Here is a 15,027-nt window from a genome sequence, read left to right as displayed (position 1 = left end):
GAAACAATATTTGAAGATTAGTTAGTTCCCGCGAACCAGTCTGTTTGTCTCTAATACAATCTCTTCCATATTTGTCCTCAACAACTCCGCACCTACTTACCTCATTCATAAAGGTGCCTGATCTAGATGAGGCGTGGCTTTGAGATGTTCAGATGGTCTGTCCATGTTTTCATGTCAACTTACAGATCCTTATAACAATGTTAATGTGAAGGATTTACTTAGGTTATAAAAATATTCAGTAGCTAAGATGGGAAGGAAAACAAAAAATACTGGCTACTAAAATTCATTTTTCCCAGGGTAATAAAAAAGATTTAAAGATCTCATTTCTTCTTTATATCATATTCCCAACCTTTCCAAATAACTTGTCTCTCTGCTACACATTAAGCATGGAAAGGTCCTTTGAAAGCAATTTGTTTTACAAACAAAAAAACAAAAAAAGACCCTGTCTGCCAATAATATGCACCATCAGTTTCAAATCTTTTGGATAATCGTCTGTGAAACACTATTTTAAAACATATACAAGAGCATTTTTTAAATTAACCACTCTGAAAATTTATATTCTATCAGTAAATAATTTCACATATTGTTTTATTTTCTACCTCAGGCTCTCCCATGGTAGAGGGGTCTCCCATCTTTAAGAAGACCTCCCCAACAATAAGCTTAGCTGCAATTTAATATTAGGCAATATAAGTCTTCAGTATAATAAAAATACATAACAATAGCCTCAAGAATGAAGTAACAGCTTTGGTTTATTCCTCCTCTTACAGGGAATCTTTCTAAAGAGAAACTCTAGCATTTATCCCAAGGCAGAAAAGATGATCACCACGGCACCAAACCTCCTCCGCTGCTCTGACAAATACAGAGCCAGCCTCATCTGGAGCATTTCTGCCCTGAGCTCGCTCTCAGAAGCAGACAGAGGAACACACTGCATTTCCACTGTGCTGATTCACTGAACCTTTTGTGCAAGTACACGGGAATGTTTACTTCTTAGCTTGAAACCCTTCCAGCCGTGATGACTGTGCCTCAGCCTGCCCTTTGTCCTCGCGGCTGCTGTCACGCGTGTGACACAAGAGAACACTGATGCAGCCCTGGCCATCAATGGGCATGAAGCCAGGCACTTCATATGCATCCCCTTCATTTCATTCTCACAACAAATCTGTGGCAGATGAAAGCATCGAGGCTCCAAAAGGTTACTAATAATCTGTCTGTGCTCAACCCTGGGATGGGGCAGAGACTAGGTTTCCCCGGTGTCCTCATGCCTAGCGGCTAGCTTAGCTGGCCTCATAGAATTGGCTCTTCAAAAACTCTTTGATTAAAGTTTTTCTTCCCTAAAGATTTCAACCGCAATATGCGATATGGTTACTCTATATGCTAGTTCTCCCTCAGACCCTCCCAGTGTTATTTTCTCAATTAACACTGAAAACATAAACTCCATGAGAGCAGGGACTATCTCTAGCAGTGCTCTATTTTTAGCACTTGAGGGGAAGAAAGCTTGGCAGAGTAGGTATTCATTTGCACATATTCATTATGCATTTGTTGAATGAATAAAATATCCGGAAAACTGGGGCTGTTAATGACAGTCAATTTGGAAAACAGCATGACCTGCAGAAGACCTGAATGATGTACTTGTTTTGCTCATTTTCCTCAAATTCAGTAGGTAATTATTCATCTCCTAGCCTAAGTAGCACAGGACTAACTAGGAGATATCCAATAAATCATTTATGTACAACTCTGTGAAGCAGCTTTATCTGCTGGCAACAGTAAAAGTCAGGTAGTCATGGCTTTGCCAAAAAGAAACTACATCATTGTGGCCCAATTTTATCTCTGGCCCTTTGGCTTCTTCACAGGGGAATGTGGAGGGTTTTGATCTCTTGAAATTCTTTCCCCTGTCCTATCAATTCAGTGATTCCCACAGACTATCTCAGAAATTTCCAAGAAATGTCACTTGTGTGCATCAATGCCCTTCTTCCATCCTAAAAATCCACAGTGTGGTTTCAGTCCAGCTCTTCCTAACCCCAGCAGAAACTGCGAACATTCCTTCCCATTCAAAAGCACAGAGCAATTACAATTTGCACTGACTGGCAACTCCCTGGCATCAGTACCATTTCTGCAACACAATTATTCCACCTTCCATTCATGTCTGTGCCCAACTACTCTGTATGTCCACTTAAGGAGTGACATTTGAAACTGTCAAACTGTTGCCTCCATGTGGTGTTGGAGTGCCTGAGGAATTAGATTTAAAGCAGATAACTAACATGAATATCAGAAGTGAAGATGTTGAAGAATTAAGCAAGCATAGAAATCAAGAAAACAAATTCACATTACAGACAAATTTAAGTGTAAGTAAAGGAGAACCAAGACATAGGCAAGAAGAAAAATGCACACTACACACTATGGTGGGCTTCAATTCCTGAAACTGGATAATCTACTATAACACAAAACTCTTGAAGAAAAAGCAATTTTTCTCCTTGACTCAGTGTTCTACATAACAGCATTCCTTTTCTATCAAGAAAAACATACTTCCATCACTGCAATGAATATGCATGACTATTTTACATAGTAAGCATGCAATAAATACTTCTTGAATTAATGAATAAATTTTCCCTGTCTAATGTCTGCTGTGAATTTTAAAGATCTTAAAAAGGAAGGAGGGAGGAGACAATGCTGTATTTGTTTATTTGATGAGTATCCAATATATCACCATTAATTAGTGCTTTAAAGTGGCAATCCTGACCTCAATTAGTGTTTTTCCAATAAAATTATTTACTATTATAATACAGACAGTCTTTAAAAGTTAGATCATGGCAGACACTGGAAAACTTGTTTTTAAAAAGGTAAAGAAATTTAACACAAACCACCAAGAATCTTTTAGCCAGTAGCTATTACCAATATTCTTTACTAATCAGAATTTTTCTTTTCTTTCTTTTTTTTTTGAGACAGAGTTTCACTATGTCTCTTTTGCCCAGGCTAGAGTGCTGTGGAATGAACACAGCTCATTGCAGCCTTGAACTCCCAGGCTCAAGTGATTCTCCCACCTCAGCCTCCGGAGTAGGGGTTTTGCCATATTGGCCAGGCTGGTCTTGAACTCCTGGGCTCAAGCGATCTGCCCACCTTGGCCTCCCAAAGTGCTGAGATTACAGGCATGAGTCACTGCTCCCAGCCTAATCAGAAATTTTAAAAATAAAAATAGTAAAATAAGTCAAAGTTCTGCACCAACTATTACATCTTATAAATTATCAAACATAGATATATGCAGTAGTGTTAGAGTCTTTAAATTTTTTTTCCTGAGGAAAGGAGAAAGTACACTGCCATGAATGGAGGTCCCTATTTAAGGGATGGGAAAATAGAGATAAAGATTCAGACCTCTGACATTAAGGAGGTTCATAGAAAAATCTAGTATTTTTTCCTTGAAAACCCTCCTCAACCTCCCCACTTCCTCCAGTTTCCTAGACTGGTAACAGCTCATTCTGATGTGTACCCAGCATCTTTTTAGCTTTAACGCTTACAGTTTACACCGCCTGTTTTGTTTTGTTTTTTGAGGTGGAGTCTCACTCTGTCACCCAGGCTGGAATGCAGTGGCGCAATCTCAGCTCACTGCAACTTCCATCTCCCTGGTTCAAGAGATTCGCCTGCCTCAGCCTCCCAAGTAGCTGGGACTATAGGCACGTGCCACCATGCCCAGTTAATTTTTGAATTTTTAGTAGAGAAGGGGTTTCACCATGTTGGCCAGGCTGGGCTCGAACTCCTGACCTCAGGTTATCCACCCACCTCAGCCTCCCCAAGTGCTGGGATTACAGACGTGAGCCACTGTGCCCGGCCTACACTGTCTTTATGACCTTTTGTTTTCATGGTGGACTGAAACTGAACTAGCAGTACAGCTCAAGTAAAAAAATCCATGTCATTGCACATGGCAAGAGGTGAATGAATGGCTCCGTGAGAGGTGGATGGGGTTGGAATGAGAGTTAAACCCCTTAGTCTGCTCCTAGTAAGAGTAAATGCCCAGTATAGTGGTGTGGGTGGCTAGATACTAAACAATAGTGATTATATAACAAATGATGACAGGAACAAAAATAGGGATTAAGCATCCTATATTAAATACACACACACGAAGTATCCTGGGATCTATGGGAATTCAATTTACAGATTAAATAGGCTGCAATAAAAATGTCAAGGGACTAAGTTAAAAAATGATGTATTTAAGGGCAGGGTGGACGGAAGTGACAACATGCATTAATTTTTACAAACCTACTCCACTGTGAAAGAATCTTGTCAATCCAATATTAAGTGCTGGCAAGGATGTGGAATAATTGGTGCATTGCTTGTGGGAACGCTAGCGGCGTAGCCATTCGGAAAAAGAGTCTGACAGTTCCTTAAAACATTAAACATGGAGATACCATGTGATCCTGCCATTCTACTCCTGGGTGTTATACTGAAAACGTGTCCATGCAACAACCTGTATATGAATGTTCACAGCAGCATTATTCCTAATAGCCAAAAAGTCCACTGAGGAATGGATAAAGTCCATATGTACTCTGGCCTGGCGTTTTCACCTCTAGAAATACACTCTATAGATATAGTCACACATATAAACAGACACATACATTGATGCTACTGCAGCCATTTGCAATAGGGACTGGAAAACCCCCAAATAACCAGCTATTTATTACTACTAAATAAATCATGATTTGGCCATATAATGCAGCCATCAAAAGATAACTAATCAGCTGCGGGCGGTGGCTCACGCCTGTAACCCCAGCACTTTGGGAGATCTAGCCTGGGGGGGATCACGAAGTCAGGAGTTCCAGACCAGCCTGGCCAACATAGTGAAACCCCATCTCTGCTAAAATTACAAAAATTAGCCGGGCATGGTGGCATGTGCCTGTAGTTCCAACTATTCAGGAAGCTGAGGCAGGAGAATTGCTTGAACCCGGGAGGCAGAGGTTGTGGTGAGCCGAGATAGCGCCACTGCACTCAACCCGGGCAACAGAGCAAGACTCCGTCTCAAAAAAAAAGAGAACTAATCTTGCTGGTATGGCACAATTTCCAGAAACTTGAATGTGCACAGAAAATTGAAGGAGGAAAAACATTACCAAGGGAGGAAGACTCCATAAAACTCATTTGATAGGCTGGGTGAAGGCTCACGCCTGTAATCCCAGCACCTTGGGAGACCAAGGCGGGCGGATCACAAGGTCAGGAGTTCAAGACTAGCCTGGACAACATGGTGAAACCCTGTCTCTACTAAAAATACAAAAATTAGCCAGGCGTGGTGGCGGGCGCCTGTATTCCCAGCTACTTGGGAGGCTGAGGCAGGAGAATCCCTTGAACCCGGGAGGCAGAGGTTGCAGTGAGCTGAGATTGAGCCACTGCACACCAGCCTGGGCAACAGAGCGAGACTCTGTCTCAAAAAAAAAAAAAAAAACTCATTTGATAATGTTTGACTTTTTAGAAGTGTGCATGCACTGCTTTTTAAATTAAGAAAACAATAATGGAGGGAAAAACACGTTGAGAAGGAAGGGACCAGTTTGCCACTTGCTGAGGACAGGCCTCAAGCCTTCCCCCAAAAGCCCAATAAAAAGTAATCTGAACTCTGTATCTGAAGATACTTTAATTGGCCTTGTATATCACACTGCAACAGACTGATTAAGTATCATTTTTCCAGGAAGCCAAGACTATCACTGAGGGACACCTAGAGAAGTCACAGGGAAAGGTGACTATAACCTTTACTCCCCTGGAGCTCCCTTACATTAAAGCTGGACCCTTCCGTTATTAGGGCTTGCAATCTGATAGGATTTTTTTTTTTTTAGCAGCAGCAAGATTTATTGTGAAGAGCAAAAGAACAAAGCTTCCGCAGCGTGGAAGGGGACCAGAGCGGGTTGCCCTCTGATAGCATTTTTATTTCCTGTAACGCACCCCTCCTCAGTATTCTGCTTGGTTCTATTTTTCTGAAGTTAATTAATTGGTGACTGCCTCACGAAGGCTGGCCACATATTTCATCTCCATCAAGGAGAAAGATTTATTCCAATGACTTTGCTGTCACAAACCTTCTGATTGAAAACCCAAATGTTCATCAACAGGGACTGTCTAAATAGGTTAAAAAACATTCAAATCTACATAAACATTTAAATCCATACGTACTTCTTAATGGTTTTATTCATAAAACCGTATGTACATTGGCCTAAGCAGTAATTAAAATCAAGTAAGCCAGGCTTATATGCACCAACTCAGAACAATCATTCTAATAAGAAACACTATGAAAACGGAAAAATGTGCAAAACAACATGTTGTGTGCTACTCGCACGTGTATGGTAGAGAATATATAGTATATATAGTATGCATGCACAGCCTATTTCTAGAAGGCTTCACAAGAAACTGGGAAGAGTAGTTGCCTCTAGAGAAGGACACTTGGAGACTGTGAGACCAACTTTTCTGCACGTACTCCTGTGCACCTTTAGAATTGGAGTTCTGTACCATGTAAATGCATTACTTGTCCTAAAATTAAATCCCATTCAACACAGATCCTTTCAAGAGGTATAAACAATAACGGGCAGAAACTATGTATAGGCCCACCCGCTCCCAGCCCCATCCGTCCTCGGCGAGGCCCTCTCCCTGGAAGGGCACAACGTTAGCGGGACTTGGCTTCTCAGTCTCAGCAGGCTTCACCTCCCGCACACCCCCCGCAGCTACCGGCTGGGGACTGGTACTCAGGGCAACCCCTTCCTATGCCCGCTCTGTTTCCCAAGGGCCATCCACCAAAGCCGAGAAACCCGCTCTGCTCTCAGCTTCATTTCAAAACGAACTTAGTTTCCAGATTGTCCATGAACCTAGAATATTATTTCTCCTAAACGTCTGCGTTTGTCTAAACACTTCCACTTAATGTTCTCGCCACTCCAGCTTACCTGGTTTATCAAAGGCTAGGGGCTGGAAACAGTTTTTAATAACGCCACGCACCGAGGTTGACACATTCCCCGCCACTGAAAACAGACTGCCAATTCCCTCAAAATCGTGGACAGCTCTGCTGTTTACACAGCGTTGCCACATACATCATCACATTTAATGCCTTCACACGCGTCACTGTCAATCCCAGCAAACCTAACAGCTGCCAAATTGGATTTATGAGTCTCCAAGAACAGTCGAATCAGCACTAACAGAACAGCTATCGAAGGGCTGCCTGGCTACTTGCTCTGGCTGGCTGGGATTTCTCAAAAGTGACAACCCGGACATTCGTCTTGCCGGCTGGCTCGAATGCCATCAACGTGACACCTTCCTTCTCGAGGCCCCGGCGGGGAGCGGACCCCGGGAGGCGGAGGCGTTCGGGGGGCGCGCTAGGGGGCAGGGCGCGAGAGGCCCAGGAGAGGGGCTCGGGCTTCCGCGCCGGACCGGCAACGCGGCGCCCGGGGTCCCAAGGCTACGGAGCAGCGGGGGTTTGGCCAACGCCAAAAAGGGGCAGCTCCCGTGCCAGGCGCGTTCAGCGCGCTCGGGGAATCCTCTGGGGCTGATTCAGAGGTTGTGACTCGCGCGAGGGCCAACCGGGCTCGCAATCCCTGAAGGCGGAATCCACAGGAACTCAGAAGCAGCCCGCGGGGAGGAGCTGCAGGTTCGAGGCGCCGGGCTGACGCCCGCAACTTAGAAAGGTGACCCTCGGTCCATCTTGCTGGTGGAGGAGGGTGCACCAGCTAAAGTTAAAGCTCGCAGCCCACGCAGCTAGAAACTCGGGGCGGGGGGCGCTCCTCAGGAGTCAGGCTCCTAAAGGGGGTGTGGCGGCCGGGGCGTTTAAGGGGGTGGGGGCGAAGGCATTTCGGCCCGGTCCCGGAGGCCCCGGGCAGGCCGGTGGGAGGTGGGCCAGGGCCCCGCGCCGGGTGCGGCCGTCCGGGGCCCTCCGCGCGCCCACTGGCCGGCTCACCGGTGATGTCCAGGTACACGTCGTCCTGGGGGTCCCGGCGGCGCGGGTCTTGCTGCGTGGAGCTGCGGATCTTCTTCACACCCGGCGAGGTCGACGAGCAGCGCCGCGAGCAGGGGGGCGCGGCGGCCCAGCTCGACCGCCGCTCGCTTTTCCGCTTCATGGAGGCGGCCGCGGCCCGTCAGGGGGCCACGACCATGTCCCCGCGCGCCCGCGCGCCCGCCGAGGCTCCCGCCAGCCCCGCGCGGGCGCTCGGGGCGGCGGGCGCAGAGCGGCGCTGCGGGGACGGCGGGCGCCGGCAGAGCCCGGCGGGAGGCGGTCGCGCAGGAGCCGGAGGAGGAGCCCGGCCCACAGCGCCTGCCCCGCTGCCTCCCGCGGCCGCCGCAGGACCGGCGCCGCAGCCCTCGCTACAGCGCCTCCTGCCGCGGCCGGCGCCCCCAGCCCGCCCCCAGGTGCCCGCAGCCGGCTGGCGCGGCCGAGGCGACGGGGCTGCAGCTGGCGGCCGGAGCTGCCCGGGGTAACCGTGCGTGCCCACCGCGGCCGCGGCCGCTGCTGCTGCTGCGTAGGCGCCGGGGCACAGCAGGACGCGGCTCGTGGGGACCCCAGGAGGGCTGTTCCGTGGCGCTTCATTCACAAAAAAGGGCCCACAACCCTCCTCGGGGCCCGCAGACTGAGGCCTTTCATTGGCCAATGCGGCGTGACGTCACGGAGACGGGGCCTTTCTACAGGCAGGTACTCGGTGACGCCATAAAGAAAACTCTGAGGGCTTCCGCCAATCAGAGATAAAGTGTGCTAGCGACCTTCGCCAGCCCCCCAACTTTTGTTTCTTCTGTGTCCTCCAGGTGCCAGCACCCCAGATCCCAACTTTCTTTAGTGAGTCACCAAACATTTACACAGCCCCACCCTAGTAACTTAACTCCACGTCTTTGGCATATATATATCTTAAAGTATTTCTTGAATTTCCTTGTAATTCGCGCCAAGAGAAAGGGACTTTTGCCATGGCTGCCAGCTTGGAAGAGTATGGCCTGATTACATTACCTGCAGCTATATAGATTTAAAGTAGAGTTGATTTCAGAACTTAAGTAAAACTATTTAAACAACTACGCTCTATTTATCGACCTATGCCCAGCATTCAAACAGGCCAAGCAAGGGCTTCTTAAGGACCCGATGAAACTTCCGTGGAACCACAATATACCGTGGTTGTTTGCACCTCAGAGTTTCTCATCTCGGAATCCAGCGCCCACATTAATTCAGTAAGTTTATACACTCATTGCTGTGTATACTGAGGTGTCCACAGGTCCGATTATATCATGAAGTATTGAAGCAAGGGGCAAGTTTTGTCCATAAACTTCTTTATCTGGCACACTGTAGGGTCATATCCTCTTCTTTTTCTACTGGATTAAAATAATGCCCTATCTTCCTGGAACTTAACCAAAAACTGTCATTTTGGAGGGCCTTTAAACAAACGTCCATGGTAGCATCTAAAAGGGCGAGAAGATTGGAGGGCAGTGTTAAGATTTCACGGCCCCAAATTTTACAACATCTGCAAGCTGTCCCTATTTTTCACCAGCACTTGAACGTTTTATCCTGCAGTTCCGCAGTTAACTGCCAGCCTGGGGAAAAGAAAGATGAATTTGAGTCAGTCCCCTTGGAAGCCTCTCAGAAATGCAAATTTTCATAGAGCACCTCAGGAAGGGGCTCTTTGACTTCTATTGTTGTGGGCTTTTACCTTAAGCACGGCTAAATAAGGAAGTAGGGGGGCTGTGTCTGAAGCTAGAGATCAGCAACTCTGTAAGCACTTTTTCTTAAGGTTGGTTCTCCTGTTCACTCTTCCTCTGTTTCCCCTAAGGAAATCAGTGAAGGCCTTAAATTTAAAATGATCTACATGTCTGTCTGTAGGGGCAGCAAAGAAGCTAGAGACGTGGGAGGCTGTGCAGCGCTGCGCAAGTAAGTTTTAGAGAGCAGAAACGGTAGGGTCACAGTCCTTTGTTTTGACCTGGAGGAGGAGGAGACCTTTCAGACTGGCCTAGGGGCTCAGCATTGGAAAGCCACCCAGTTTCCCAGACTACCAGGGATTTTAAATGAGTGGGTCTTGTTTTGAATAGATATTACAGGAGAGTGGTCCGTGTGGCTCCCTGGAAGTACAGAGAAACTACCTCCATGACATTATGATCTTTTGAGAGTAATTTGTTTAAATGTCAGGAGGCAGAGGTTGCAGTGAGCCGAGATCGTGCCATTGCACTCCAGCCTGGGTGACAGAGCTAGACTCCGTCTCAGAAAAAAAAAAAAAAGTGTCATAAATACAGATAATTATACCATTTAAATATTTTCATACTTTGCAAGTATATAATTTTATGCTTTGTATAGTAGGAACAGACAAAGTATAGGACTACACTTTGTAATTAGGCGGAAGTATCTTCCCTTCTTGTGAATAGGAAGTCTGTGTGCTGAGTATACACATTAAAGTTTTAAACCCTATTTATATTTTGTTTTTAGGTCATGTTTAGATAGAGGCAGAAAAGTGCTGTTTCCTAGCTGATACTTGTTTTGTGTGTGTGGCACTGCTCTTGAACTGTTTGACTCCTCCCCCTCTTTGATAAGTTGACTCCTGAGCTCTGAGAATTTGGCCACAGGAAATGTATTTTAGTTTGCTTCCCTGGTTAGTTTGTTGTTCATTGCTTGACGACTCATCATAGAATTTTAGAGCTTGAAAGCTCCTTAGACAATATTTGGTCCAAGGCTATCCTTTCACAGTGAGGACACGGGGACCCAGATGAGTGGCAGTGGCCAGGCTGGGGTGGGAACCAAAACTCTCTAGGATCTGGCTTGTCTTTTCCTGAACTGTGGCGCTTAGGGAACAGATGCGTCTGGTTGATTCTCAACATTATGGCAGCACAATGAAAAGGAAAAAAAAAAAAAAAAAAGGAGGGATTCTCTAAAATATTCCTATCTTTCCTAGGTAAATTTACCCTGAAATGAAAACAACTGTGGAACATTTTCTTTTTTTTTCTTTTCTTTTCTTTTTTTTTTTTTTTTTGAGACGAAGTCTCGCTCTGTCGCCCAGACTGGAGTGCAGTGGCGCGATCTCGGCTCACTGCAAGCTCCGCCTCCCGGGTTCACGCCATTCTCCTGCCTCAGCCTCCCAAGTAGCTGGGACTACAGGCGCCTGCCACCACGCCCGGCTAATTTTTTGTATTTTTAGTAGAGACGAGGTTTCACCGTGTTAGCCAGGATAGTTTCGATCTCCTACCTTGTGATCCGCCCTCCTTGGCCTCCCAAAGTGCTGGGATTACAGGCATGAGCCACCGCGCCCCGTGGAACATTTTCTTATATGTATATTCCAGATAGAGCATATTCTGAAAATGTGAAATCTTACGCTAAAATCAGTAGCAACTGGTTGATAGAGACGTGATATGAATTTCAAATAATGTAAGTTTCAGAATCCGTGAATTACAATTTTAATTATGTGAAGATAAATAATTTGTAGAAAGTCAATTTCCATAAGTTGGTTAATTTCATAAAAAGTTAAATTTGATAAATATGGTACGTTCCATAAGAGGTTAAATTTCCATAAAACTAGAGGGCTTAGGTGGCAGTCATATGGGAAAACGGGCACACACTGAAGTCTTCACTTTCATATATAAAAAGAGTTGGTTTTGGCCAGGCGTGGTGGCTCACATCTGTAATCCCAGCACTTTGGGAGGCTGAGGCGGGCAGATCACCTGAGGTCAGGAGTTCAAGACCAGCCTGGTCAACATGGGGAAACCCTGTCTCTATTAAAAATACAAAAATAAGCTGGGCGTGGTGACACATGCCTGTAATCCCGGCTACTTGGGAGGCTGAGGCAGAAGAATTGCTCCAACCTGGGAAGCGGAGGTTGCAGTGAGCCAAGATCACGCCACTGCCCTCCATCCTGGGCCACAGAGCAAGATTCTGTCTCAAACAAACAAACAAACAAACAAAGAGTTGGTTTTGTTTCATTGGCTATCCTGGCAATCCCAACATTAATCCGAAGTCTGCCATGTTCATGCCCCTTAAGATGAAAATCTTTTAGAACCATAAAAATGGAAGGAATGAATGTTTGTTGAGCTACCAGCAAATACTAGACATGCTAGGGGCTTCATACTCATGCCCTGTTCCGTGGTATTCTCATTTGAGAGGTCATGGCAGTTACCCTAGGTCACTAAATGAGTTTGGTTTGGAAACCCAGGATACAGAACCACACGTGGCTCGAGTACTGAGGGGCTGGCATCATTCTTCATTGACAAGAGCAGGATCTAAAGGGATCCTGCCTTGCAGGTGGGCTTCTGAAATTAAATAACCTGTATAGTTGTATAAAATGTCAGAAACTTGGATGAACGCCTTTGGATCTCAGACCACACCGTAATATTGTAGATTTTTAAAACAATATTTCTGCGGTTGATTTGTTTTTTGGTTATATACACTCCTGCTTTAAAAAATAACTACAATCATGCATCACTTAACGATGGGGATGCTTCTAAGAAATGTGTCATTAGGTTATTTCATCATTGTACAAATATTGTAGAGTGTACTTACACAAACCTAGATGGTATGGTCTACTACATACCTAGGCTGTATGGTAGAGCCAATTTCTCCTAGGCTACAAACAGGTACAGCATGTTACTATACTGAATACTGTAGGTGACTGTAACTGGTAAGTATTCATGTATCTAAACATCATCTAAACATAGAAAAGTTACGGCAAAAATGTGGTATTAAAACCTTATGGGACCACTGTCCTGTATGTGGTCTGTTGAATAAAACATCGCTTTGTGGTACATGACTGTAAATAAAATAAATAATAATAATGAAATGCCAGGGGGCAGGGGTAGGGGACGATGAGAATTCTGGTTATTTTAAGTCTTGTGTTCAGAGTATGACTGAAGATGCCTTTACCTGAAAGCCACAGAGGTCTGAGCCTCAAGGGATTGAATGATACCCAAATCTTCCTCTAGAATTACCTTTTTTTTTTTTTTTTTTTTTTTTTGAGATGGAGTCTTACTCTGTCCCTCAGGCTGGAGTGCAGTGGCACGATCTCATGAGCCACCACGCCCAGCTTGCGTTACTTTTAAAAGACGCTGATAAATTAGCGGGGCGTGGTGGCACGTGACTGTAGTCCCAGCTACTCGGGAGGTCGAGACAGGAGAATCGCTTGAACCCGGGAGGCAGAGGTTGGAGTGAGCAGCGATCGCGCCATTGCACTCCAGCGAGATTCTGTGTCAAAAAAAAAAGAAAAAAGAAAAAAAAAGAAAAAGATGCTGACGTGCATTCTACATACTGTCAGGTAGTCAGTATGTCTCTAGAGTTGAATTTAATAATATGGGAGAAATGGGAAACAATACTCCACAAGTTCATGCTGTCTTGGCTAAATGCTTCCACCGGTGCTACTGAATGCTGCCTCCTCTCTATTCACCCTCCTCACTATTCGCTTCTCTTTTTCTTTTTCTGAGGGGGGGACAGGGTCTCGCTCTGTCACCCAGGCTGGAGTGCTGTGGTGCGATCTCGGCTCACTGCAACCTCCGCCTCCCGGGTTCAAGCCATTCTCCGACCTCAGCTTCCCGAGTAGCTGGGACTACAGGCACACACCACCATGCCTGGCTGATTTTTTGTATTTTTAGTAGAGACGGGGTTTCACCATGTTGACCAGGCTGGTCTCAGACTCCCGACCTCAGGTGATCCGCCCGCCTCGGCCTCTCAAAGTGCTGGGATTACAAGCTGAGCCACCACGCCCGGACTTCACTTCTTAAATCTAGGTCTTATTTTGTAATTTTACTTCAAAGATTTGTGCGTAAGGAATTTTTTTCTCTTTGGTTTTGTCCCACAATAATACATGAACACGTGATTATATTTTTAAAAAATTTAAGTAAAAAACATATATATATGTTTATTTTAAAAGTTCTCCTTTACCTTCCTACCCCAATCCTCCTATGCTCATAGATAACTGCTGCTAATGATCTGTGTTTAGATAAAAACAGATTTTGGGGCCGGGCATGGTGGCTCATTCCTGTAATCCCAGCACTTTGGGAGGCCGAGGCGGGCGGATCACTTGAGGTCGGGAATTTGAGACCAGCCTGACCAACATGGCGAAACCCCGTCTCTATTAAACATACAAAAGTTATCCAGGTGTGGTGGTGGGTGCCTGTACTCCCAATTACTCGGGAGGCCGAGGCAGGAGGATCTATTAAACCAGGGAGGCAGAGGTTGCAATGAGCCAAGATCGCCCCAGTGCACTACAGCCTGGGTGGCAGAGCAAGACTCTATCTCAAAAAAAAAACAAAAACAAAAACAGATTTTTAAAAATAAAATGGTTCATACTGGGCATATTGTTCTATGAGCTGCTGTTTTTCACATAATACTGCATTTTTTCCCCAGATTTGTTAATACTGGATCTTGAAAATTTTCCTTTTCAGTCCTTTTGACCAGCCTCATTCATGCTAATGGCTGCAAAGTTTCCCTTGTATCTTTTCCATCATTTCTTTTCCTATGGATGGATGGTTAAGTTGCATGGGGGCTGGGAGGAAAAGTGCTGTTATGTACCTGCAATGAATACCCTAACATATGGCAATCCACAGGAGGTGGAATTGCTGAATCAAAGATACTCACTTTTTAATTTTTCATTGATACCAACAATATTTCAGGATAGCCGAGCTGATTGGGTGCAGTGGCTCACACCTGTAATCCCAGCACTTTGGGAAGCCAAAGTGGGAGGATGGGTTGAGCCCAGGAGTACCAGACCAGCCTGGGCAAAATAGGAAGACCTTGTCTCAACAAAAAAGAAAAAAATTAGCTGGGTGTGGCCGTGTGCACCTGCAGTCCCAGCTACCCGGGTGGCTGAGGTAGGAAAATAGCTTGGGCCCTGGAGGTCGAGACTGCAGTGAGCTATAATTACCCAACTGCACTCCAGAGCAAGACCCTATCTCAGAACAAAACAAAATAAAAAGGAATCCCATTTTCCCACATCCTTGAAATCACTGGATACAACGTGTTTTTTAAGTTTAAGAATTAAAAAGTCTCACTATTAGTTTCATTGTATTTTCCTGATCACTGGGGAAGTTTAGCATATTATAAAGTTCTCATTAGATGTTTGCAGTATTTTTTCTAAGAATTTT

The 15,027-nt window shown here is 45.4% G+C and overlaps 1 protein-coding gene across 10 annotated transcripts in view; it reads right to left on the bottom strand.

Moving 5' to 3' along the window:
• CDC14B (cell division cycle 14B) overlaps positions 1–11,195 on the bottom strand; it is a 122,314-nt gene extending 111,119 nt beyond the window's left edge. For 2 of the 10 annotated variants that reach the window (XM_034967820.4, XM_063594299.1), the window contains exon 1: positions 7,901–8,189. In XM_034967820.4, coding sequence (XP_034823711.1) covers positions 7,901–8,060 — 160 coding nt within the window. In that variant the 5' untranslated portion in view covers positions 8,061–8,189. Of the gene's footprint in view, positions 1–100; positions 6,796–6,896; positions 7,593–7,900 lie in introns of those variants that run through there. The other 8 variants (XR_008626679.3, XM_057298683.2, XM_034967823.4 and 5 more) reach the window with 8 other exon arrangements.
• Positions 11,196–15,027: the final 3,832 nt, after the last annotated feature.

This window comes from Pan paniscus, chromosome 11 (genome assembly GCF_029289425.2).
Source record: "Pan paniscus chromosome 11, NHGRI_mPanPan1-v2.0_pri, whole genome shotgun sequence".
Lineage (NCBI taxonomy): Eukaryota > Metazoa > Chordata > Mammalia > Primates > Hominidae > Pan > Pan paniscus.
The sequence above is the reverse complement of the archived record's forward strand: the minus strand, read 5'-3'. Positions and strand labels throughout refer to the sequence as shown.